This window comes from Bufo bufo, chromosome 6 (assembly GCF_905171765.1).
Source record: "Bufo bufo chromosome 6, aBufBuf1.1, whole genome shotgun sequence".
Taxonomy (NCBI): Eukaryota; Metazoa; Chordata; class Amphibia; order Anura; family Bufonidae; genus Bufo; species Bufo bufo.
Genome location: NC_053394.1, coordinates 124,315,091 through 124,338,915, shown reverse-complemented (window position 1 = coordinate 124,338,915; position 23,825 = coordinate 124,315,091). Strand labels below are relative to the sequence as shown.

General features: G+C 42.2%; 1 protein-coding gene across 3 annotated transcripts in view; it reads right to left on the bottom strand.

Annotated features, from left to right (window-relative positions):
* LOC121005266 overlaps positions 1–22,666 on the bottom strand; it is a 179,414-nt gene extending 156,748 nt beyond the window's left edge. For all 3 annotated transcript variants that reach the window (XM_040437895.1, XM_040437898.1, XM_040437896.1), the window contains exons 1-3: positions 22,455–22,666; positions 19,029–19,104; positions 1,223–1,702 (exon numbers count right to left, since the gene is read on the bottom strand). In XM_040437895.1, coding sequence (XP_040293829.1) covers positions 1,223–1,702; positions 19,029–19,086 — 538 coding nt within the window. In that variant the 5' untranslated portion in view covers positions 19,087–19,104; positions 22,455–22,666. The remainder of the gene's footprint in view (positions 1–1,222; positions 1,703–19,028; positions 19,105–22,454) is intronic.
* Positions 22,667–23,825: the final 1,159 nt, after the last annotated feature.

The window sequence follows — 23,825 nt, the reverse complement described above, 5'->3', positions numbered from 1 at the left end:
TCTTCTTGGCAGCACATCCCCTGTTTACATGGGAAGATGTGCTGCAAACAAATCATCATTTTCATACCTTGCTCGGCTGATGATGGTCATGTTTACAAAAGGGAAATAATATGGAATAAATTTTTGCTTACCTGTTCAAAGACCTGTTCAAAGAACTTTAAGTCTAATTTCAAATTCTTTCTACCTCCAAGCACTGTTCCCTATTTTAACCCCTTAACAACATACAACATTCCTGTATGTCATATGGGTTAAGGGGTTTTATGGAGCAGGCTCGCAAGCTAAGCTTGTTCCATATGCAGCAGGTTCTGTCTGTAAAATACAGCAGGCACCCACTGGCAGTGACCAGGTTCAGAAATGACTCTGATCCCAGTCGCTTAACCCCTTAGATATCAGTGTCAATGGCATCTGTGGGTTTAGACAGAGGAAGAGGGCTTACTCTGTCATCTGCGGTGAAAACATGGGTCTCCGATCGGTTGATGTAACTGCCTGGAGCCTCGTGAAGGCTCCCAGGCCTGTCATAGCAAGCTGCCTGAAAAGCTGTGCCTGAGGCATGCCCTGACAGGCAGACTGTTAAAATCCCCAAAACTGTATAGCAGTGATGAACGGCAGGGGCAATATTCGAATTCGTGATATTTTGCGAATATTTGGGCGAATATTCATCATATATTCCCGAATTCGAGAATTTGTAATCTCCAGTCATTATTTTCTTGATTGCAAAAATCAGCAATCGGAAAATTCGCGATAAAATTCACGATACGAAAATTCGCAATCAACACTACTCCTATAGGCAACTTTCCTATTGGTTGCTAGGGTTGTTGCTAAGTGCCGATATTCGTGATAAATTCGCTATAAATTTGTGAAAAATTTGAGATTAGAATATTCGTGAATACGAATATATAGCACTATACTCTAAATATTCGCGAATTCTTAAAGTGGCGATATTCACGATTAAAATTCGTGATTTGAATATTCGCGCTCAACACTACTGCATAGTATTCAATTGCACTCTATGGTGCAAGCAATCAGAAGATCGCATGCACAAGTCCCCAAAGGGAGACATAAAGTACAGTGAATACTGAAAAAAAAAAAAAATTCCCTAGTATTAAAAATATTAATCAGCCCCCCTTCCCAATTTTGCACATAAAAATAAACAATAAAAAATAGACCTCATTGGTATCGCATTGTCTAAAAATGTCCAAAGTAATAATATATAAAAACTCACCGGGATATGGTCCCATTTCATACTTTATTTTCCTTTGCAGCAGAGGAGTCTCTTTCCTATTTTGTTCAATCGTTTGGATCAGTTTTGGCAGCAGATAGGGATCATGTACAGACAATGAGTAGCTGTTCTTTGATATTGCATCGGGATAAGCTTGTGAGGCATCAAATAAGAGAAACACAGTCCGTTCCAAATAATCTGGTCTCAGGAGTAAATTTCGTAGGTTTGAGAACTTTTTATCTTTGAATACTGGTACAATGGTTGTTGGGATTATGGTAATAGGGTAACTCATAGCCTGAATAATATAGTCACCCCCAGTTATGTTTCTGGATCCATGGTAGCAATAATATCCTTTATCTTCAAGAGGCTTGACAATGCTCTCATTGAGATAGGTGTCTATTCCATTTTGTTTGAGACTCTGTGGGCAAGGAGGCGATACGATGTAGACATCATAGCAATATAATAGATGGAAAATCAGGTCACCTGTTAAAAGTAGTTTGAATTGTTAAGTAGAACATGGGAAGAGTATGGTGATATAAAAGTAAACACTATTTACAATATTACCATTAGAACTAATATATATACAGTACATACCAAAAGTTTGGACACACCTTCTCATTCAAAGAGTTTTCTTTATTTTCATGACTATGAAAATTGTAGATTCACACTGAAGGCATCAAAACTATGAATTAACACATGTGGAATTATATACATAACAAACAAGTGTGAAACAACTGAAAATATGTCATATTCTAGGTTCTTCAAAGTAGCCACCTTTTGCTTTGATTACTGCTTTGCACACTCTTGGCATTCTCTTGATGAGCTTCAAGAGGTAGTCCCCTGAAATGGTTTTCACTTCACAGGTGTGCCTTGTCAGGTTTAATAAGTGGGATTTCTTGCCTTATAAATGGGGTTGGGACCATCAGTTACGTTGAGGAGAAGTCAGGTGGATACACAGCTTATAGTCCTACTGAATAGACTGTTATAATTTGTATTATGGCAAGAAAAAAGCAGCTAAGTAAAGAAAAACGAGTGGCCATCATTACTTTAAGAAATGAAGGTCAGTCAGTCAGCCGAAAAATTGGGAAAACTTTGAAAGCAAGGGCTATTTGACCATGAAGGAGAGTGATGGGGTGCTGTGCCAGATGACCTGGCCTCCACAGTCACCGGACCTGAACCCAATCGAGATGGTTTGGGGTGAGCTGGACCGCAGAGTGAAGGCAAAAGGGCCAACAAGTGCTAAGCATCTCTGGGAACTCCTTCAAGACTGTTGGAAGACCATTTCAGGGGACTACCTCTTGAAGCTCATCAAGAGAATGCCAAGAGTGTGCAAAGCAGTAATCAAAGCAAAAGGTGGCTACTTTGAAGAACCTAGAATATGACATATGTTCAGTTGTTTCACACTTGTTTGTTATGTATATAATTCCACATGTGTTAATTCATAGTTTTGATGCCTTCATAGTCATGAAAATAAAGAAAATTCTTTGAATGAGAAGGTGTGTCCAAACGTTTGGTCTGTACTGTATATATATATATATATATATATATATATATATAAAATATATATTTTTTTTAATTACTCATGGAAATGATCAGATATTCAGTAGCATACCAATGTACATATTGCGTTTCATATCTCCATGGAAAAGCAAAGCTTTAATACTAGGTCATGGCCAGGAAGTATGATTGACAGGTCATCCCCATACACAAATAGGGAGAGACCTGTCACTCTGGGACATTAGGATAGGACTTCAATATCTGTTTGGCAGGGACAGCATATCCATATGGACAGATGAGCTTGGTAGTGCAATGCCACAACTGCCAGTGAAAAGAATGTAGTCCTTTTTATGGTCAGTGTACCGGGATCTTTGCGCTGCACGCTTTCCAGCCCCTCCCCTCTGCTCTCACTGACAGCTCTAGTAGTCTCCTGATTGGACGCCTGCGCTGCCACTCAGGGCAAAAGGGGGTGGGCTGGCAAGCATTTAGTGCATAGGGCCCATGGTACTGAAAATAAAAGGTCTGACTCCTTTGCACATATGAATCATGGGGCTGGGGAGATTGAAGGTTGATTTCTTTTTTTTCTTTTTTCAAAAATATTTTATTTGGTTTCATTCTTTAGCAAAGGAAAACAAAACCATATTCAAATGTCATCACTTCAACTGACCATCATACATGGTAGTAAAAATACACGAAGACAACACATTATATGAAGTTGTACAAATATCACAAATCAGCTGAAATAATTAGTGCAAGTAGAAGAATATTCCACCAAGCAAATTGGCATAATACAAAGAGAACCAACAGATAACGCTGTGCGACCGAGCAAAACCTCTACCCCTCTACTCCTGTGGTTTCGTACAGCACCTGATAAGCATCACTCTTTCAATTTCCCTAGGGTACCCTTGAAATCCTCTAACAGGTACCATTTTGTGAGTCAAAATGGATCCACTAACTTCTTTCTCTCCCATTTTTTAAAGAACCGTTTTGTCTGAGTTTCCTTGTCTTTGGATGCTAACAGTTGTTCCGCCCACAATATGTTTTTTACGGAAAGTAGCACCTGGGCAATGTCAGGGAGATGTGGTGAAATCCAATATCCAATATCGCAATATGCATTTCTTTGCCGCCATAAGAATCACATGAACTATAGGGGCAAATGTGAAGAGAGTTCCGTTGGCCCCTCCCCACGGGAATAGAATAAGACCATGTTATGGCTAATGTGGCTCTTAAAGCCGCTGGACCTTCTAACAATGGTATGAACAGACTCCCAAAATGCTGTCAGCTGTTTGCAGCCCCATAGGCCATGCAAGAAATCAGAATTTGGTTCATGACATTTTGGACACTTAGTTTGCCTATCCGGCATTGAAACGGAAGGTGGCAAATTAAATGCATAAATAGCCCTGTGCATAATTTTCAATTGCGTTTCCCTCCATGTTTCACACAACACATGTTTTCTGAAATCCGTCCATCCGCCTATAATCTCTTTCTTTACCTCCTCTTCTCCCAATTGCTTAGCCCACCCCTTATATACAGATTGGACGTTCCCAAGGAGAAACTTAGGCCTTAGGTAGGTATATAAATCCGATATAGAATGTCTGCAAGTCGAGCAGAGGAGAGTGTCAAGAGCATTCACCGGGATCTCTCTAGCGATGTTCGATATTTTGGCCTTACAGAAATGTAGAACCTGTTGATAAGGAAAGAGTTGGTGACCCTGAAGGTCATACCTTTCACAAAGTTCCTGCAACGTTAACCATCTAAGTTCACGGTCATGAATCAAGTGCTCTACTCTATGTATACCCCGTTCTTTCCATCCCTTTTTTGCACTTGCACACTTTTATTAATCCCCCTGTTTTTGGTATTTATTTATGTGATTTTTTATTTACCATATTGTTCATTTTATTGTCCATGTACATTGTATCTCATGCACTTTGCACTTTAAACTTATGTACTGTATTTGGCTCCAATATCTTGTTCATGGTTTGGCGAGGTCATTGATATACGTTTTCCACTTGGGTATTTATTAATCATCTAGTATCTCTTTGGCCTTTTTCATTAATTGTTTTTTCATGTTGTCCATTTTGTGATCCTTTCCCACCCTGTGTGTCATTCATCCACCATTGTATTGTATTGTTCGTCATTGTATTTTATTGGATTTTCCCCTTTTTGGGAACCATAATAAAGTTTATATATATTGCTAGTCGTGCTTTGCCTTTTCCTCCTTTTTTAGTGTTCATCCCTTGAATAGACAGCTCGAGCTCCCATCCAAGAACTCTGGCGAGCCCCACAGGGGTAGATGTTTCGAACACTGATAGGAAAGGCCAAATAATTTTTGTGTAATCTTCCAAGTAATAAGAGTGTTCCTAAGAAGGACAGAACGTTTTATGTCCAAGGGGAGCTTAGAGAACGGAGAATGTACCAAGGCCATCAGATCCCAAGGGGACCCCAAATCCCTCTCTAGCCCTAAGTTAGAGTAATAACTAGTGCGATTCCTCCAATCTAGAATGTGACGCATTAAACAGGCTATATTATAACCCCTAATATTAGGAAAGTTAATCCCTCCCTCTTCTTTAAGCCTCATAAGTTTGTCCAACGCTATCCTCGGTCTCCGCCCCTTCCAGATGAATGACGTAAATTTGGAATAAAGCTCATCTTTATGGCGTAATTAGACCTGGATCGTCTGCAGGGGGTATAAAAGTCTAGCAAAACAGGACATTTTAATTAGATGGCATCTCCCCACTATGTTATAAGGGAGGTTAGCCCACCTTTTTAGGTCAGAATATATCTTCTCTAGAAGGGGGTCTATAGTTCATGGTATATAAAGAGGAGGGAGCGCGCCCTATATTTATTCCCAGATATTTAATATGATCCGTAGGAGGGGCTATCCCGTAAGATGTATGCAGCAATGTGGTCCCACCCAAGGTGCCTCGTAAATCCAAGAGTTCACACTTTGCCATATTTATCTTATAACTGAGTAAGCTCCAAATTCATTTAGAGCAGAGAATAACCTGGGAATACATGAGGCTGGGTCATCTAGAAACAGAATGATGTCATCTGCAAATATAGCCAGTCTAACCTCCTTATCCCTCACCTTAATGCCCTTGTAAAGGTCCGGCGTCTGGAGAAATCGCGACAGGGGCTCTATGGCCAGATTAAATAACAGGGGAGACAAGGGACACCCCTGCCTAGTGTCCTTTTGTAAATCAAATGGGTGAGACAAATAACCCCCGGAATGGATCCTCTCTTGTGGATGTCTGTATATGTGGCTTAGCAGCTTCCGAAAAGGTCCCACAAACCCCATTCTGTCCAGCACTGACCCCAGCCAAGTCCATCTGACATTATCGAACGCTTTCTCTGTGTCTAACGTCAATAATGCTGGCGTCTCTCCCTGGCGAGACCAGTGCTGGACCCTATCCAAAACCGCCATAACCGTTCGGATGTTTGTCACTGCCGCTCTTCCCTTTGTGAATCCTACCTGAACCGAGCTAAGTAGAGTGGGCATAATAGTTCCCAACCTGTCAGCCACAATCTTAGACAAGAGTTTTGCATCCACATTTATTAATGAGATGGGTCGGTAAGACCCAGGATGTATTGCAGTCTTACCCGGCTTGAGCAGGAGTTTGATATAGGCCATTGAAGACGATTGTGGGAGTCCACCGTTCCCCAACGCTGAATTAAAAACTGCCATTAAAGTATCTCCTATTTGTTCCTTTAATATCCTGTAGAACTCTCCTGTTAAACCGTCAGGCCCTGGTGCTTTGCCCGCCTTCAACATCCCAATTGCTCCCATAACCTCTTCACCTTTTACTGGCGAGTTTAAAAAAGCAAGTTGTGCATCAGACATCTTAGGAAGAACTATCTGATCTAAAATCGTTTCCCGCGTGATGGGGTCACTAGTATCTGCATATAGATTCTTATAGAAGTCACCCAGGATTCTGTTAATGTTTTGGGGGTCTGTGGTTATGTCGCCATTTTCATCTAGCAAGGAACCTATGTGGGTAACTGGGGGCCTATCTTTAGCAAGTCTGGCTAACAATTTTCCGGATTTGTTACCATATCTGTGCAAGGTAGCCTCCCATTCCCTTCTGTAAAAACATTCTTTCTCTGCTGCCCACTTGTTAAAAGCTTGTTGGGCTGCTTTCCATACTTGTAGATTAGCAGCAATAGGAGATCTCACGTAGCTGGCATACGCCCCCCTAACTCCTGACTCGTCTGTTTATACTTATTCCATATTTCCCTTTTCCATCCCGTCACATAGGATATGATACTGCCTCGCAATACAGCCTTAGCTGTATCCCAAAAGAGATTGGTGTTGGATCTGTGATCCCTATTGTCAGCTTCATATTCCCCCCACTATCCTCTCAATAGTAAAGCAAAATTTTCATCTCCCGCTAGGTGGGCAGGGAACCTCCACAAGATGTCCGTCCCTTTCCACTGCGTTTCTGTCAGAGTGAGCGTTAAAGGAGCGTGATCAGATATAACTATATCCCCTAATTCCCCGGAAACCACCCTGGATAGTAGGGAACTCTGTAACAAGATTTAATCGATTCTAGACCAGGAGAGGTGGAAATGCGAGTGAAACGAATACTCCCTACCTTCAGGATGTAAGTAACGCCAAACATCTACCAGCCCCGTTGACTCTAAGAAAGGCCCTAGCACATTCTCACGTCTCATCGGATCTCGGCGGGTTTGCGACCCTCTGCTGCGATCAATGTCGGGGTTCACCACCGTGTTAAAGTCTCCTCCAATCAGTGATAATCCCATCGACTGGGTTATTACCCTAGATTCAACATCATGTAGGAACTCTCTATTCTCATTATTAGGGCCATACACATTAAATACCTCTAGAAGGCCGCAAGGTGTTTCCACGGTTATATGTGAAAAAGCGGCCCTCAGCATCTGACGCTGCCGAAAGAATGTTATGAGGCAAAGACCTGTGAATTAACGTAATCACCCCGGCTGTTCTACCTAGGGCAGGTGAGCCAAAAACCTACCCCACCCATAGTTTGCGCATATACTTCCATTCCTCTTCCCTTAGATGAGTTTCCTTTAACAACGCTATGTCCGCTTTCAACCGTTTTAAATGACGAAGGACCATCATCCGCTTTTCTGGGGAGCGGAGCCCCTTAACGTTCCAAGTAACTACTCTCATCAACAGGTCTAATGAAAAGGATCATTAAACGCGTTACAATAGCATCGCTCCCACTATAGCTCCCCCTCTTAGTGGCTCCAAAACGGACACTCTCCTCTGCTCTGTTCGCCCCCGGGGTCGAGACCAGGGTCGGCTGCAGGAAGAAAGGCGCTCGGTCACAGCAAGATCAAACAAGTGTAACAAGAAAAATATTATTAATAGTAACAAACCTTCTTCTATTCCTAACAATCTCCTACTCATTATTGTATTTCTCTCTTTTCAACTATCTCTGGACTTCACTTTTTTCTGAAATGTAGTCTCTAAAATCCTCCGTTCCACCCCTCCTCCTCTGTTTCCATTTGTATTTCGCTGCTCCACAGCCTAGATACAGAAAAAGATAACAGCATAAGTAGCACTCTCTCCCTCCCGCCAGATAGAAACAAGACACCCTCAATACTTATCAGTCCACACTTAAAGGTGCATAGCGATTCATTTTTTGGGGTCTCTGCTCCTTTGGTGAAGTGCCTCCTTCTGCTCTCTGTGGATCTTTCTCAGGAATCCTCTTCCAGTTAGACCACTGTTGTCCTGAGACCGCGTCATGTCCTGTAGACTGACGTGAGGCACGTCCGTGGTCCTCCTGACAATAAGGTGGAGAGGATCTCTTGTCGGTCTGGTCGAACTCCCTTTCCGTAGCCCACCCTTGAGCCACCACGAACCGTTTCGCTTCCACAAATGACCGGAAAATTGCAGGAGGTTCACCAACTACTTGAATCCGCAACGTTGCCGGATATAACAGCTGAAGTTAGATTATTATTTTTTGCGTAAAGAGAAGAGCATACCGCACTATATTCTCTCCTCCGCCGCGCTACTTCCGCGGAATAGTCAGCAAAGATCAATAGTTTTACCCCCCGTACTTCGAGAGGGGATTTTCTGGCCCGAAATGCTCTCAGGATTTCCTCTTTGTGGTTATACAGGGAGTGCAGAATTATTAGGCAAGTTGTATTTTTGAGGATTAATTTTATTATTGAACAACAACCATGTTCTCAATGAACCCAAAAAACTCATTAATATCAAAGCTGAATATTTTTGGAAGTAGTTTTTAGTTTGTTTTTAGTTTTAGCTATTTTAGGGGGATATCTGTGTGTGCAGGTGACTATTACTGTGCATAATTATTAGGCAACTTAACAAAAAACAAATATATACCCATTTCAATTATTTATTTTTACCAGTGAAACCAATATAACATCTCAACATTCACAAATATACATTTCTGACATTCAAAAACAAAACAAAAACAAATCAGTGACCAATATAGCCACCTTTCTTTGCAAGGACACTCAAAAGCCTGCCATCCATGGATTCTGTCAGTGTTTTGATCTGTTCACCATCAACATTGCGTGCAGCAGCAACCACAGCCTCCCAGACACTGTTCAGAGAGGTGTACTGTTTTCCCTCCTTGTAAATCTCACATTTGATGATGGACCACAGGTTCTCAATGGGGTTCAGATCAGGTGAACAAGGAGGCCATGTCATTAGATTTTCTTCTTTTATACCCTTTCTTGCCAGCCACGCTGTGGAGTACTTGGACGCGTGTGATGGAGCATTGTCCTGCATGAAAATCATGTTTTTCTTGAAGGATGCAGACTTCTTCCTGTACCACTGCTTGAAGAAGGTGTCTTCCAGAAACTGGCAGTAGGACTGGGAGTTGAGCTTGACTCCATCCTCAACTTGAAAAGGCCCCACAAGCTCATCTTTGATGATACCAGCCCAAACCAGTACTCCACCTCCACCTTGCTGGCGTCTGAGTCAGACTGGAGCTCTCTGCCCTTTACGAATCCAGCCACGGGCCCATCCATCTGGCCCATCAAGACTCACTCTCATTTCATCAGTCCATAAAACCTTAGAAAAATCAGTCTTGAGATATTTCTTGGCCCAGTCTTGACGTTTCAGCTTGTGTGTCTTGTTCAGTGGTGGTCGTCTTTCAGCCTTTCTTACCTTGGCCATGTCTCTGAGTATTGCACACCTTGTGCTTTTGGGCACTCCAGTGATGTTGCAGCTCTGAAATATGGCCAAACTGGTGGCAAGTGGCATCTTGGCAGCTGCACGCTTGACTTTTCTCAGTTCATGGGCAGTTATTTTGCGCCTTGGTTTTTCCACACGCTTCTTGCGACCCTGTTGACTATTTTGAATGAAACGCTTGATTGTTCGATGATCACGCTTCAGAAGCTTTGCAATTTTAAGAGTGCTGCATCCCTCTGCAAGATATCTCACTATTTTTTACTTTTCTGAGCCTGTCAAGTCCTTCTTTTGACCCATTTTGCCAAAGGAAAGGAAGTTGCCTAATAATTATGCACACCTAATATATGGTGTTGATGTCATTAGACCACACCCCTTCTCATTACAGAGATGCACATCACCTAATATGCTTAATTGGTAGTAGGCTTTCGAGCCTATACAGCTTGGAGTAAGACAACATGCATAAAGAGGATGATGTGGTCAAAATACTCATTTGCCTAATAATTCTGCACGCAGTGTAGTCTAAATATTTGACTATGACTTGACGAGGTTTACTCCCCTGTGGTGAGGACGAGGGCTTCTGGATTGTGATTGTGGACTGTGCAGGTCCTACCCGATGAGCCCTTTCCATCCTCTTTGAGCCCCCTATCCCCAGGGCCTGAGGTAGTTCCTCCTCACAAAATTCCTGAAGTTGCGACGGTTTAATAGAGTCCGGGACCCCCAGGACACGCAGATTGTTCCGGCGTGATCTGTTTTTCAGGTCCTCCGTGCGGTCTCTTAATCAGGCATTCTCTTGTGAGATTTCTTTGAGCTGGTCATGGGACCCCACAACTTCCTCCTCCAGGGCCACTATCCTGTGCTCCATCTCCTCTATTCTTGAAGAATGAGATTCCACCTCCGCCCGCAATTCTTGGAAAGAAGCTGATACAGCTGTGACCAAAGAGTCCTTTAAGTCAGTAGCCAGTTGTTTAGCTACTTCCACAGCCAGCTTTTTGTAATCAATAAGGGCCCCCAGGGAGTCAGCGTTTACCATTTTCAGGTCTTGTGGGAGCAGAGCCTGGGAGTGGGAGTCCTCTGTGTCCTGGAGAGCGCTCTGTGTGCGGGCGGCAGGAGTCTCCTGTCTCCTCTGGTCTGATTTTCTGAGCGGGGTGCTGGCTTTCCGCTACTTCGGAGCAGGTACCGCTCCTTGAATTCACCCCCCGACAGGCTGAGGGCGCGATGCGGGCGCGATCGTCGAGTTCAGTGAGCGGCCGCTATGCCGGTATTTGCAGGTCAGTGGAGGGGATGTATCGGAGCTCCACACCGCAGCTGCCTACAGCATCACAGCGCATCACAGCGCTGGAACCGGAAGTCCTAAAAGTTTGATTTCTCTGACATGCATCCTGTATGAGCATCAAACTTTTTATGTTTGCCTTGCTCCCCTCATAACCTACAGTATATAGTGTTGTCAGCAGTTTTGGAAACATCAAAGACTCCCTTTAAATCCCCCTTTAAAGAGGTTGTCTCACTTCAGAAAATGGCATTTAACATGTACATAAAGTTAATACAAATGTACTGTGACTGTCCATATTGCCTCCTTTCCTGGCTTGATTTTTTCCATCACATTATACATGGCTCATTTCCAGGGGTTTCCGCTGCAGCGCAGATACAAGGTGCCTGTGATGGGAGCTGCTGTGCATGCTTGCTTACATTCACTCTCACTGTCCCAGCCACACGATAGGTTGGCCCTTTTACCTATAGTGTACAAGCACGACCTCTACTCCTGGATTGCAGGGTGGTCATTAGTGTTGATCGCAAATTTTCTAATTGCAAATTTTTATCGCGAATATTAGCACTTCGAGAATTCGCGAATATCTAGAATATAGTGCTATATCTTCAAAATCGCGAATATTCTAGATTTTTTTCATCAGTACCCATGATCCCTCACTGCTTCTTGCTTGTGGGCCAATGAGAAGGCTGCAATATCTTTGACTTTAGGAGTAGTATTGATCGCGAATTTTCGTATCACAAATTTTTATCGCAAATTTTTCAATTGCCGATTTTCGCAATCAAGAAGATAATGACTGGATATCACAAATTCTTGAATTCGCGAATATATGAAGAATATTCGCCCAAATATTTGTGAAATATCACAAATTCGAATATTGCCCCTGCCGCTCATCACTGGTGGTCATAACTCCTGGATACAAGAATTAAATAATGTGATGGAAAAATGAATCCAGCCAGCAAAAGATGCAATATGGAGAATCACAATACATTAGTAAGTGCCTTGTATTAGCTCTGTCTACATGATAAATGCCATTTGCTGAAGTGAGACAGCCCTTTAAAAAGGATTGCACATTTCACTGATAGAACTTCATTTTCATGTGACTTCAGTTTTAGTCTTGTTCGGCTGGCTCCAGGACTTAGGTACTTTTAAGTTATTTAAGCTGAGAATACATATTAGTTTATAGTTGTCTGAATCCAGGGCCGGTGCAAGGATTTTTGCCGCTCTAGGCAAATATCCATTTTGCCGCCCCCTCATGTCACACACACACTGACAGACACACACACACACTGACACTCACTGAATGACGTACACAGAAACTCACTGACAGACAGACATACACTCACTGACAGACAGATACGCACTCACTGACAGACAGATACGCACTCAGACACTCACTGAATGACGTACACAGAAACTCACTGACAGACAGACATACACTCACTGACAGACATACACTCACTCACTGACAGACACTCACTGACAGACATACACCTACCCACTGAAACACACACACACAGAAACTCACTGACAGACACTCACTCACTGGCAGACAAACACACATATACTCACTGACAAACACACACATATACTCACTGACAAACACATAGACACTTACTGACCGACAGACATCCACACTCACTGACATACACACACAGACACTCAATGACAGACACACATACATTTACTGACAGAAAGACAGACATACATACACTCACTCACTGACATAAATACACAGGCAGACACTCTGGGGTCCAGTGTGGTGCAGCTCCTCAGTCCTCCAGCGCGCCGTTTAGTATGCCGGGGCCGGAATGACGTCATATTCCGGCATCACAGAGGGCGCACGAGGGAGGAGTGGGGAGCTGCTAGAACAGCCTCCCTTGCCATCCGCCTCCTCTCCTCCGGTAATTTACTGGCAGAGCAACCACCTGCCATCAGGGTAAGCAGATGCCTGCTCTGCCATATTTAAGAAGGACACCCATTTCCTGGCCCCCCTGTAACTGCGCTGGGGGCGGCTCAAGAGCCGCTCGCCCAGGGTTGCAGCCCCAGTCAGGGGGAGCCCACCACGGCGCCCCCAGCCGGCCAGCGCCCTAGCGAACGCCTAGTTCGCCTATATGGTTGCACCGACCCTGTCTGAATCCGTCAATTTCGCCAGGACTGGTCAACCATCTAATGTTTATGGGGGCCTCTCAACTCTCTCGGATGACAGATTTCAGGGTAAAGACGGATTGGGCGGGTGGATTTCAACATGCCTAATTACCACATTTGTCTGGCAGTGAATTACTTTCTCCTTTCTATTTAGAACACATGCACATTGACCTTGCTGAGCATGCTTTGGGGGCATGTTTTGGAGTCGTAATTGTCCAATGCAACCTAAAGTGGGCCATGCTAGTCAATTTCAGCAAGTTCAGCCGCCCATCTAATGTGTATGGTGCCCTTCAGACTCTCGACCATCTACTAAAGGCTGATGTCATGCGAGATCAGGTTTGGAAACTCTGGATTCTGTTGCTGAACCCTTTTATTAATTGGGAAACAAGCAGCTACCAGAGAAGTCTCACAGTCGCTTTCTCCTCTCTCTCTATTCAATGACTTTAGCCGAGCATGCTAATGTCTGGAAGGATCCGGCAAGATAGCTGTTATCTAAAAGGACATTTGGCCAACAGTTATCTCATATGTATGGCCAGTTTTAGTGTAATTCTATAGCATCATCATCAGACAAAATAAGTGCTGTATTACACCAACAGATTATCTGACCAATATCTGTCCAATCAGACAAATAGTTGGTATGTATAACAAAAGATCTATGTGTTTAGTAGGCCATCTGATTGGTCAGAAAATTCAGCCCTTAGTCAGGAGCATCTTAAGAATGTAGCAGACACATTGTAAAAAACAGCAGGGGTATGGCCACAATCGGTATATTCAGTGTAGAACAAAGCACTATTTCCGAATAAAAGACATCTCTATGACACCCTAAAGGGCCCTTTACACGGACCGACAATAGATAAGATTATAGTATGTATTATAATATATATATTATAGTAACGCTTGTTAGCGATGATCTTGCAGTGTGAAAGTACAGACGAGCAAAACGCTTGTTCATCGGGTAATTGGATCTTTTGTGCAGCACAAAAGATCATCATTTCCCAGTAGCAGATCACGCTACTTCCTCTTTCACTCCAGTGTTTGGGAGATAGAGGGTTGAACGCTTCCATGGGACATTGTGGAGATGCTTGGTGACCTAGGTGGTGGCGTTGCTGGCAGATCCTCTGTTTGCGGGGTGACAGGTGGCACTGTCACTCCAGAGGTGGATGAAGAGGCCGAGACTGCAGCAGAAGAGGAAGCAGCTCATGCCGAGACTGCAGCTCATGCTTTGCACTTAGATGCCTGGTCATGCAGGTTGGGCTCAGGTTGAGAACATTTATGCCTCGCTTCAGGCTCTGATTGCACAGCGTGCAAACCACTCGTGTCTTGTCGTCAGCACATTTTCTGAAGAACTGCCACGCCAGGGAACTCCTTGGAGCTGGCTTTGGTGTGCTTGTTCCCTTGCTGCGGTGGGCAGTAGCAGGTGTACTGTCTAGGGGACGGCCGCTCCGCTTTTGCAACCTGCTCCCTTTTCTGCTGTGCTGGTGGCTCTGTGCGACCACCGCCTCTTCCTCCGAACTACACAGGTCACTCGCATGACCTTGAGTCCATGTGTGGTCGAGTACCTCATCGTCCTCCACATCATCTTCCACCCAGTCTTCACCCCTGCCCTCCTTGTCATTCTGCACACTGCAGAAAGCCACATCAGTTGGCACCTGTGTTTCATCATCATCTGAGACATGCTGCGGTGGTCCTCCAATGTACTCATCCTGAAACATAAGTGGTTGGGCATCGGTGCACTCAATCTCTTCCACTTCTGGGGCAGGGCTATGTGGATGGCCCTCGGAAACCCTGCTAGCAGAGTCATCAAAAAGCAGAAGAGACTGCTCCATGACTTGGGGCTGAGACTGCTTGGCTGATTTGCAAGGGGGTGAGGTGAAGGAATGATGGACATGGGCTGCAGGTGCCAACTCTGATCTTTCAGCAGGAGACTGGGTGGGAGACAATGTAAAGTTACTGGAGGCACTGTCACCAACCCAATCTACTATCGCCTGTACTTGTATACTGTATAACGCTGAAGGTTCTGTCGCCTACTCGAACCTGAGGAAGGTGTTTCACTTGTGCGTGTAGCTGGCACAGATCGACCACGTCCTCTCCCTGCAACAGGAGCTCCACCAGCAGCACCACGACCGGGACCACGTCCCTTTTTTGATGCTCTGCTCATTCTTTGCGTTCACCCACCAAACTAACAGATGTTTTTTGTCAGGTGACAATGTAACCGCCAACAGTCAACAATTAAGTTCACTGAGAGTAAGCCAGTGCCGGTGCCATAAAGAGGAAAAATGTATTGAGGTCACACAACAGTGTGACAGGTGAATTTTATACAATTACTACACGGTCCCCAAAAATTTGTATTTGTCAACCAACAATGTAACTGCAGTATTGACTGGTTATATTTGACTGTGACAAATGCAGCAAAGGCCCCAGATGTAGGGTTTTGCAAAAAATTTGTGTTTTTTTAAACCAAGAATATAACTGCAGTATTTAAACTTTGTTTTTGTCACGAGGGTGTCAAGAGCCACTCCTGACTCCGTTATACCCGGGGTCAGGAAGTCGCAGCGGGTGGCTGCGCGCTCTATGTCTAAAGACAGTGCTGTTTATTAATGGTAGCTTTCTGGGTTTGCCTTGCAATCCTTTTTGGCTCACTCAGGGATCCGTAGCTTCTCCTCCTCAGCTGTTTCTTGTCCAGCAATCCCAACCTCCTTATATTCCCATCTCTCACTTCTCTGGTTGCCAGATATAGAGCTTCCTGCCTGGACTTCTATACTGACCCACTGGAGCTGTGTAGCTGTGTTCCCTGGTTGTTGTTCCAGAACGTTACCCTCCGGATCCCTGTTGGGCCTTGGTGGTCTGCTGTTGTCGCCCACCTGGGATTATATGTTTGTCTGTATTGTCTGTCCTCTCCTTGGTGTTTTCCTCTTAGTGTCAGTGGTGCGGACTAGTGATCCCACCGCCCGTTCACTACATAGGGCTTATCTTAGGGAAAGCCAGGGTTTAGGCACGTGATCGGCGTACGGGTGAGGAACCCATCTAGGGACGTCAGGGCAGTCAGGTGCCAGCCGCAAGGTGAGTCAGGGGTCACCATCTTTCCCTCTCCCTTGGACAGGGCCTTCCCATTTCCCTCCCTTTGCGTGACGCCGGTCATTACAGTATTTGACTGTCACAAATGCAACAAAGGCCACAAATGTATTATCTTGCCCAAAATGGGTGATTTTTTTTAAACCAGAATATTACAGCAGTATCTAACGCTTGTATTGGACTGTCAGAAATGCAGCAAAGGCCGCAATGTATTCTCTTGCCCAAAATGGGTGTTTTTTTAATACCAGAATACAACAGCAGTATCTAACACTTGTATTTCATTGTGAAAAATGCAGCAAAGGCCCCAGATGTAGGGTATTGCAAAAAATTGTTGTTTTTTTAAACCCAGAATATAATTGCAGTATTTCAAGCTTGTATTTCACTGTGACAAATGCAGCAAAGGCCCCAGATGTAGGGTATTGCAAAAAAATTGGTATTTTTTTAAAACCAGAATATAATTGCAGTATTTCAAGCTTGTATTTCACTGTGACAAATGCAGCAAAGGCCCCAGATGTAAGGTATTGCGAAACATGGGTGTTTTTTTAAACCCAGAATATAATTGCAGTATTTCAAGCTTGTATTTCACTGTGACAAATACAGCAAAGACCCCAGATGTAGGGTATTGCAAAAATGGGTGTTTTATTGAACCCAGAAAATAATTGCAGTATTTCAAGCTTGTATTTCACTGTGACAAATGCAGCAAAGGCACCAGATGTAGGGTATTGCAAAAAAATTGTGTTTTTTTAAAACCAGAATATAATTGCACTATTTCAAGCTTGTATTTCACTGTGACAAATGCAGCAAAGGCCCCAGATGTAGGGTCTTGCAAAAAATTGGTGTTTTTTTTTAAAACCCAGAATATAATTGCAGTATTTCAAGCTTGTATTTTACTGTCACAAATGCAAATATGCTTTGCTGGTGCACTGAACTTGCATAAAATGGCCGCCACCGCCCACCTAACTAACAGACGGATAAAAGTTATTTTTCTGGGTCACTGGGCTCAGAGCAGGGTAAAAAAATTGTGCACAGCACCCAAAAAACAAAATCGCTGTAGATCGCTGAGTTAACAAGCACTTCCGATAACTGATTCTTTACTATTCTCTCCCTCACAGCAGCAGCATCCTATCCCTACACTAATCAGAGCAGAGTGACGTGCAGCGCTATGTGACTCCAGCTTATATAGAGGCTGGGTCACATGCTGCACTGGCCAATCACAGCCATGCCATTAGTAGGCATGACTGTGATGGCTTCTAAGGGCATACGAGTTAAACGCTTGTTAATTGGCTGCTCTGCAGCCTTTCAAAAAACTCGACGAACACCGAACCCGAACTTTTACTGAAAAGTTCCGGTTCGGGTCCAGGGTCCAAAAATCCTAAAGTTCGGTACAAACCTGAACTTTACAGTTCGGGTTCGCTCAACCCTAGTAACAGCGTTCTCCAGCTGAGATGGGGGAACCTGTTACAGTATTCTAATAGAAGTAAGCCTCAAGCAGGCTATGGAGTCTATTAGAGGAATGTACCAATACAGGCCACTTGGTGGCAGCACTGTATATTGAAAATTAAGTGTTCAATGATAGCTATATAGGTATCAATAAACACAATAGGCAATCTAATTATTGGCAGTTATAGTCACCCAGGTTGACTTTAAAAAGTAAAAAAAAAAAAGTTTAAAAAGTTTTTACAAAAAAATAAAAAAAAATAGAAAAGTTCACATCACCCCACTTTCCTTAAAATAAAAATACTTAACCAATACAAAAATAGGCATCATGGGCATACGGCGTAACGGGGGGAAAAAATTAAACTGCCAATTCGCTATTTTTTGTCACTTCAACTTCCCAATAATTTTTTTATAAAAAGTTTATCAAAAAGTATCACACACTTCAAATTGGTATCACTGAAAAGTACAGATTGACCCACAAAACATGAACCCTCACACAGCCCTGTACACATAACTACAAAAAAGTTATAGGGGTCAGAATGTGGTCATAATATTTTTTTTCTCAAAGGTTAGATTTTTTTTTTTCAGTATTAAAGCGCAAGAAAAATTAAACAAGTGTGGTATCATTGTAACCGTACTGACCTGGAGAATGAAGATAACAGTTCAATTTTACCTCATAGTTTGCGGTGTAAAAAAAAAAGAAAAAAAAAAACCTTTGTCAGAATTGCGTTTTTTCCAAATTCTACCCCATTTGGAATTTTTTTGCCGCTTCCCACTACATTGTATACAACTTGTCCCGCAAAAATAAGCCCTCATAAGGCTATTTGAACGAAAAAATAAAAAAGTTAGGACTATGGGAAGGTGGTGAGAGAAAAATAAAAACGCAAAAATGGAAAATTGCAGGGTCCTCTAGGGGGTTAAAAAAAAAATCTAATTATTGATTTCCAGCCTCTTAAATCTGTAAATCTATTTCAACTCCGTGAAGAAGGTGAGTTGGAGAGATTGGTTTGATTGTCTCAATGCTGATTCTATTGTCTAAAGTCATTTCTTCAGATAATTGTGTTTGATCTGATCTTACAGTACATATGTCTATTAATGAAGTTCAGCGTATATCTGTAATACAGTAGCAGGTAAACCATGGACACTGCTGGTGACTGCTAGGGGGCAATATACAAACACAATATATACATGGCATTATCTGTACCCTCTTATGATTATACGTGCACATGCTGTCTTATACACACCATATTTTCTTTGCTCGCAATCCTGACATATTTCTCCATCTTCAGTCATGTCTGACATGGGAATATCTGATGCAATCTGGCATGAAAAACATAAACAATAAGTTGGCTTAGTTCAGTTCATTTCAGTCATGTTTGCCATACAGAGCAGTGTGGTAGGCTATGTTATTCTGTCCGACAATAAAGGTGAAATAGAAGGTAAAAATTTCACAGGATCCTGTTTTTTGGTATTCCAACCTATACCCTGACGGAAAGCCCAATGGAGGACTAAAAGGCAGTTTGAACCTATCCTAAGAGACAATCAAACAGTAAATAGATGCATTTGGTGAAGATCTCCAAATGAAATGGGTTTTCCCATCTCAGAATGCTACGGCATGTCTCAGGGTATGTCATCACTTTCTGATGGCTGGTAGGGGGGGGGGGGGGGGGTAGACCGTTGTATTACCACCAGTCTTGAAAATGAAGAAGTCACATCCCAAGATGGAAAACCCCCTTTAAAATACCTTATGCATAAAAATAAGAAGCTATAAATGTATATTTAGGTTTGGTCCCCAAAAGGAAAAAATTCTGCCATGAAAGATACCATAAAACCTGGTAAGTGAGGTACCGTTCTGAAGTTCTGGAAATATTCTTGAAAAATTCTGCAGCTAATCCGGAAATAATGTATGGTTTCCATTTTGTCCTTTTGGTTGTCATATGGATTTACGCAACCAAACTGTAGGACAGCACTAGAAACACTGTAGCTTAGAAACAATGGGTTTAATCTGCTTGGATATACTGGCCCAGATTTATGAATCCTGTAGAACTTACCGCAGTCAGGCTTTCTAGACCTGCACCAGATCTATCACAGGGGCTCAGGCTGGAGGATAAATCGGGCTCACATTTAGACAGTCTAGTCTAACTTTACAATCCCTCACAACTGCATTTTGCTTGTGATCTGGAACCGTTTATTTCTATGAGTTCGCAAAATAACCTGACAGCAACACGGATGTCATCCAGCAGCACATCCGTATACAGTACAGACCAAAAGTTTGGACACACCTTCTCATTCAAAGAGTTTTCTTTATTTTCATGACTATGAAAATTGTAGATTCACACTGAAGGCATCAAAACTATGAATTAACACATGTGGAATTATATACATAGCAAACAAGTGTGAAACAACTGAAAATATGTCATATTCTAGGTTCTTCAAAGTAGCCACCTTTTGCTTTGATTACTGCTTTGCACACTCTTGGTATTCTCTTGATGAGCTTCAAGAGGTAGTCCCCTGAAATGGTTTTCACTTCACAGGTGTGCCCTGTCAGGTTTAATAAGTGGGATTTCTTGCCTTATAAATGGGGTTGGGACCATCAGTGGCGTTGAGGAGAAGTCAGGTGGATACACAGCTGATAGTCCTACTGAATAGACTGTTAGAATTTGTATTATGGCAAGAAAAAAAGCAGCTAAGTAAAGAAAAACGAGTGGCCATCATTACTTTAAGAAATTAAGGTCACTCAGTCAGCCGAAAAATTGGGAAAACTTTGAAAGTAAGGGCTATTTGACCATGAAGGAGAGTGGTGGGGTGCTGCGCCAGATGACCTGGCCTCCACAGTCACCAGACCTGAACACAATCGAGATGGTTTGGGGTGAGATGGACCGCAGAGTGAAGCCAAAAGGGCCAACAAGTGCTAAGCATCTCTGGGAACTCCTTCAAGACTGTTGGAAGACCATTTCAGGGGACTACCTCTTGAAGCTCATCAAGAGAATGCCAAGAGTGTGCAAAGCAGTAATCAAAGCAAAAGGTGGCTACTTTGAAGAACCTAGAATATGACATATTTTCGGTTGTTTCACACTTGTTTGTTATGTATATAATTCCACATGTGTTAATTCATAGTTTTCATGCCTTCATAGTCATGAAAATAAAGAAAACTCTTTGAATGAGAAGGTGTGTCCAAACTTTTGGTCTGTACTGTATCTGTCTTAGGTATCGGATTATTTTTCTTAAATCTTCATTTTCTATTATCTTGGGATGACATTTTTTGGCTTTGGAACCAATTACTAGTTTTCTATAGAGATATGGACTCGAGTTAGGCTACTTTCACACTAGCGTTTTGGCTTTCCGTTTGTGAGATCCGTCATAGGCTCTCACAAGCGGTCCAAAATGGATCAGTTTTGTTCTAATGCATTCTGAATGGGAAAGGGTCCGCTCAGAATGCATCAGTTTGCCTCTGTTCAGTCACCATTCTGCTCTGGAGGCGGACACCAAAACGCTGCCAGCAGCGTTTTGCTGTCCGCCTGACGAAGCGGAGCCAAACGGATCCATCCTGGCACACAATGTAAGTCAATGGGGACGGATCCGTTTTCTCTGACACAATCTGGGACAATAGAAAACGGATCTGTCCCCCATTGACTTTCAATGGTATTCAAGACGGATCCGTCATGGCTATAGAAGTCATGATACAACCAGATCCGTTCATGACGGATACATGCGGTTGTATTATTGTAACGGAAGCGTTTTTGCAGATCCATGAAGGATCTGCAAAAAACGCTTGTGTGAAAGTAGCTTCACTGTGGTTTCAACTTACAATGATTGTCCCGGACCCAATTAATATGGTAACTTGAGGGACCACAGTAACTTGAGGGACCAGTGTAACAGCAATATCTGGTTAACGGATCGTCTGTAAAAATAGAACACTTTTTCAGTTTCCTAAATAAATTTTCATGTGTCTAGAATTTTTTTTAAACTGTAGGAGCTTGTACAGGTTATGATTGCAATTATAATAATTTTACGATTTACAGTGACTGCTGCTGTTGTCTTCATATCACTTCATCACACTGAGATATATATTACTAAAACTTTATGGTTGGCAACATGTTGGCATCCTATGTTAATTTTTTTCCCCTTTTTCTTTTCTCTCCTGCAGCACAGTTTTGGATATAGATAGAGTTGGTTGTTTTTGTTGCTTTTTTGTTCTTTCTCTCTTCTGTAAGTTTTAAATTTAATAAATAAACAGTTTAAAAAAAATAAAAATATATTTTGTTCAGAGTTATTAAAAAAAGTCTTGGATTTTTACAGAAAATAGCTTATATCTTACAAAAGATTGGGAACTTCATAAATATAGAATTATATGCTTATAATCGGGAAAATTCACGATGTTTAAGGACATAATGAACTTCTAAGATAATTTCAAAATTTCAACTTGTTGGAAATTGATAACATTTTATAAAATAATTGGATTTTGCCATTCCATTGATCCAAAATAAACGAAATAATTGTAAACTGTAACAGATCTGATATTAAAAATGCTGTTAGTATATACTACAAGTACAATAGTGGAAAACATTTTTTTTAAAAAAGTTAAATCACAAACATTTGCACATAATTTTAGAAAAGCCTAAATCAAGTTTATATGCTTGTATGTTTACCAATAAAGTAGCATGACTTACATTTTTGTGAATAGATTGTTCGGCTTAGATCCTTCTCCTTCTCTTTTTTTGTGATATTTTCTTGTTGTTCCTGTAAACCATCACTCTGGTAAGTTCACAAGTGTTTAGTTGGGAAAATACAGTAAATGCCTTATGCACTGATCACCTTCAAAAACAAAAGTTGAAAGAATTTTGCCTTCTTTGAGAAAATCATGAAGATACTTTTTGGAAGATACTGCCCTGTGCCAGTCATGTGTTCTTGTAGAACTTCCTAGAAAATGTCCAAAATTGAGACAATGACAAGACTCTGATTGCAACAGACCTTTCTAAACCTCAACAACAGGAAGAATTACTAAGAATGTTTAACAGTTTACACATTTTTTGTAAAATCCGATGGAATTTTGAGAATCTATAGAATTTTTATTTTTGCAATTTCAGTTGAAGTTTCAAAGATTCTTTTTATTGTGAATGGTGCAGAGTGCGTATGGAAACTAGTGAGTTTAGAGCCAAGTTCAATGCAAATTGTTTTGTATATTATCGATACCACAAATATTATTTACCAGTTAAGGACCACCCACTGTATATTACGGTGGTCAGCCAGGTCACTCTTTGTATATATATATATATACAATACAGACAAAAGTTTGGACACACATTCTCATTCAAAGAGTTTTCTTTTTTTTTCATGACTATGAAAATTGTAGATTCACACTGAAGGCATCAAACAAGTGTGAAACAACTGAAAATATGTCATATTCTAGGTTCTTCAAAGTAGCCACCTTTTGCTTTGATTACTGCTTTGCACACTCTTGGCGTTCTCTTGATGAGTTTCAAGAGGTAGTCCCCTGAAATGGTTTTCACTTCACAGGTGTGCCCTGTCAGGTTTAATAAGTGGGATTTCTTGCCTTATAAATGGGGTTGGGACCATCAGTGGTGTTGAGGAGAAGTCAGGTGGATACACAGCTGATAGTCCTACTGAATAGACTTTTAGAATTTGTATTATGGCAAGAAAAAAGCAGCTAAGTAAAGAAAAACGAGTGGCCATCATTACTTTAAGAAATTAAGGTCAGTCAGTCAGCCGAAAAATTGGGAAAACTTTGAAAGTAAGGGCTATTTGACCATGAAGGAGAGTGATGGGGTGCTGCGCCAGATGACCTGGCCTCCACAGTCACCGGACCTGAACCCAATCGAGATGGTTTGGGGTGAGCTGGACCGCAGAGTGAAGGCAAAAGGGCCAACAAGTGCTAAGCATCTCTGGGAACTCCTTCAAGACTGTTGGAAGACCATTTCAGGGGACTACCTCTTGAAGCTCATCAAGAGAATGCCAAGAGTGTGCAAAGCAGTAATCAAAGCAAAAGGTGGCTACTTTGAAGAACCTAGAATATGACATAT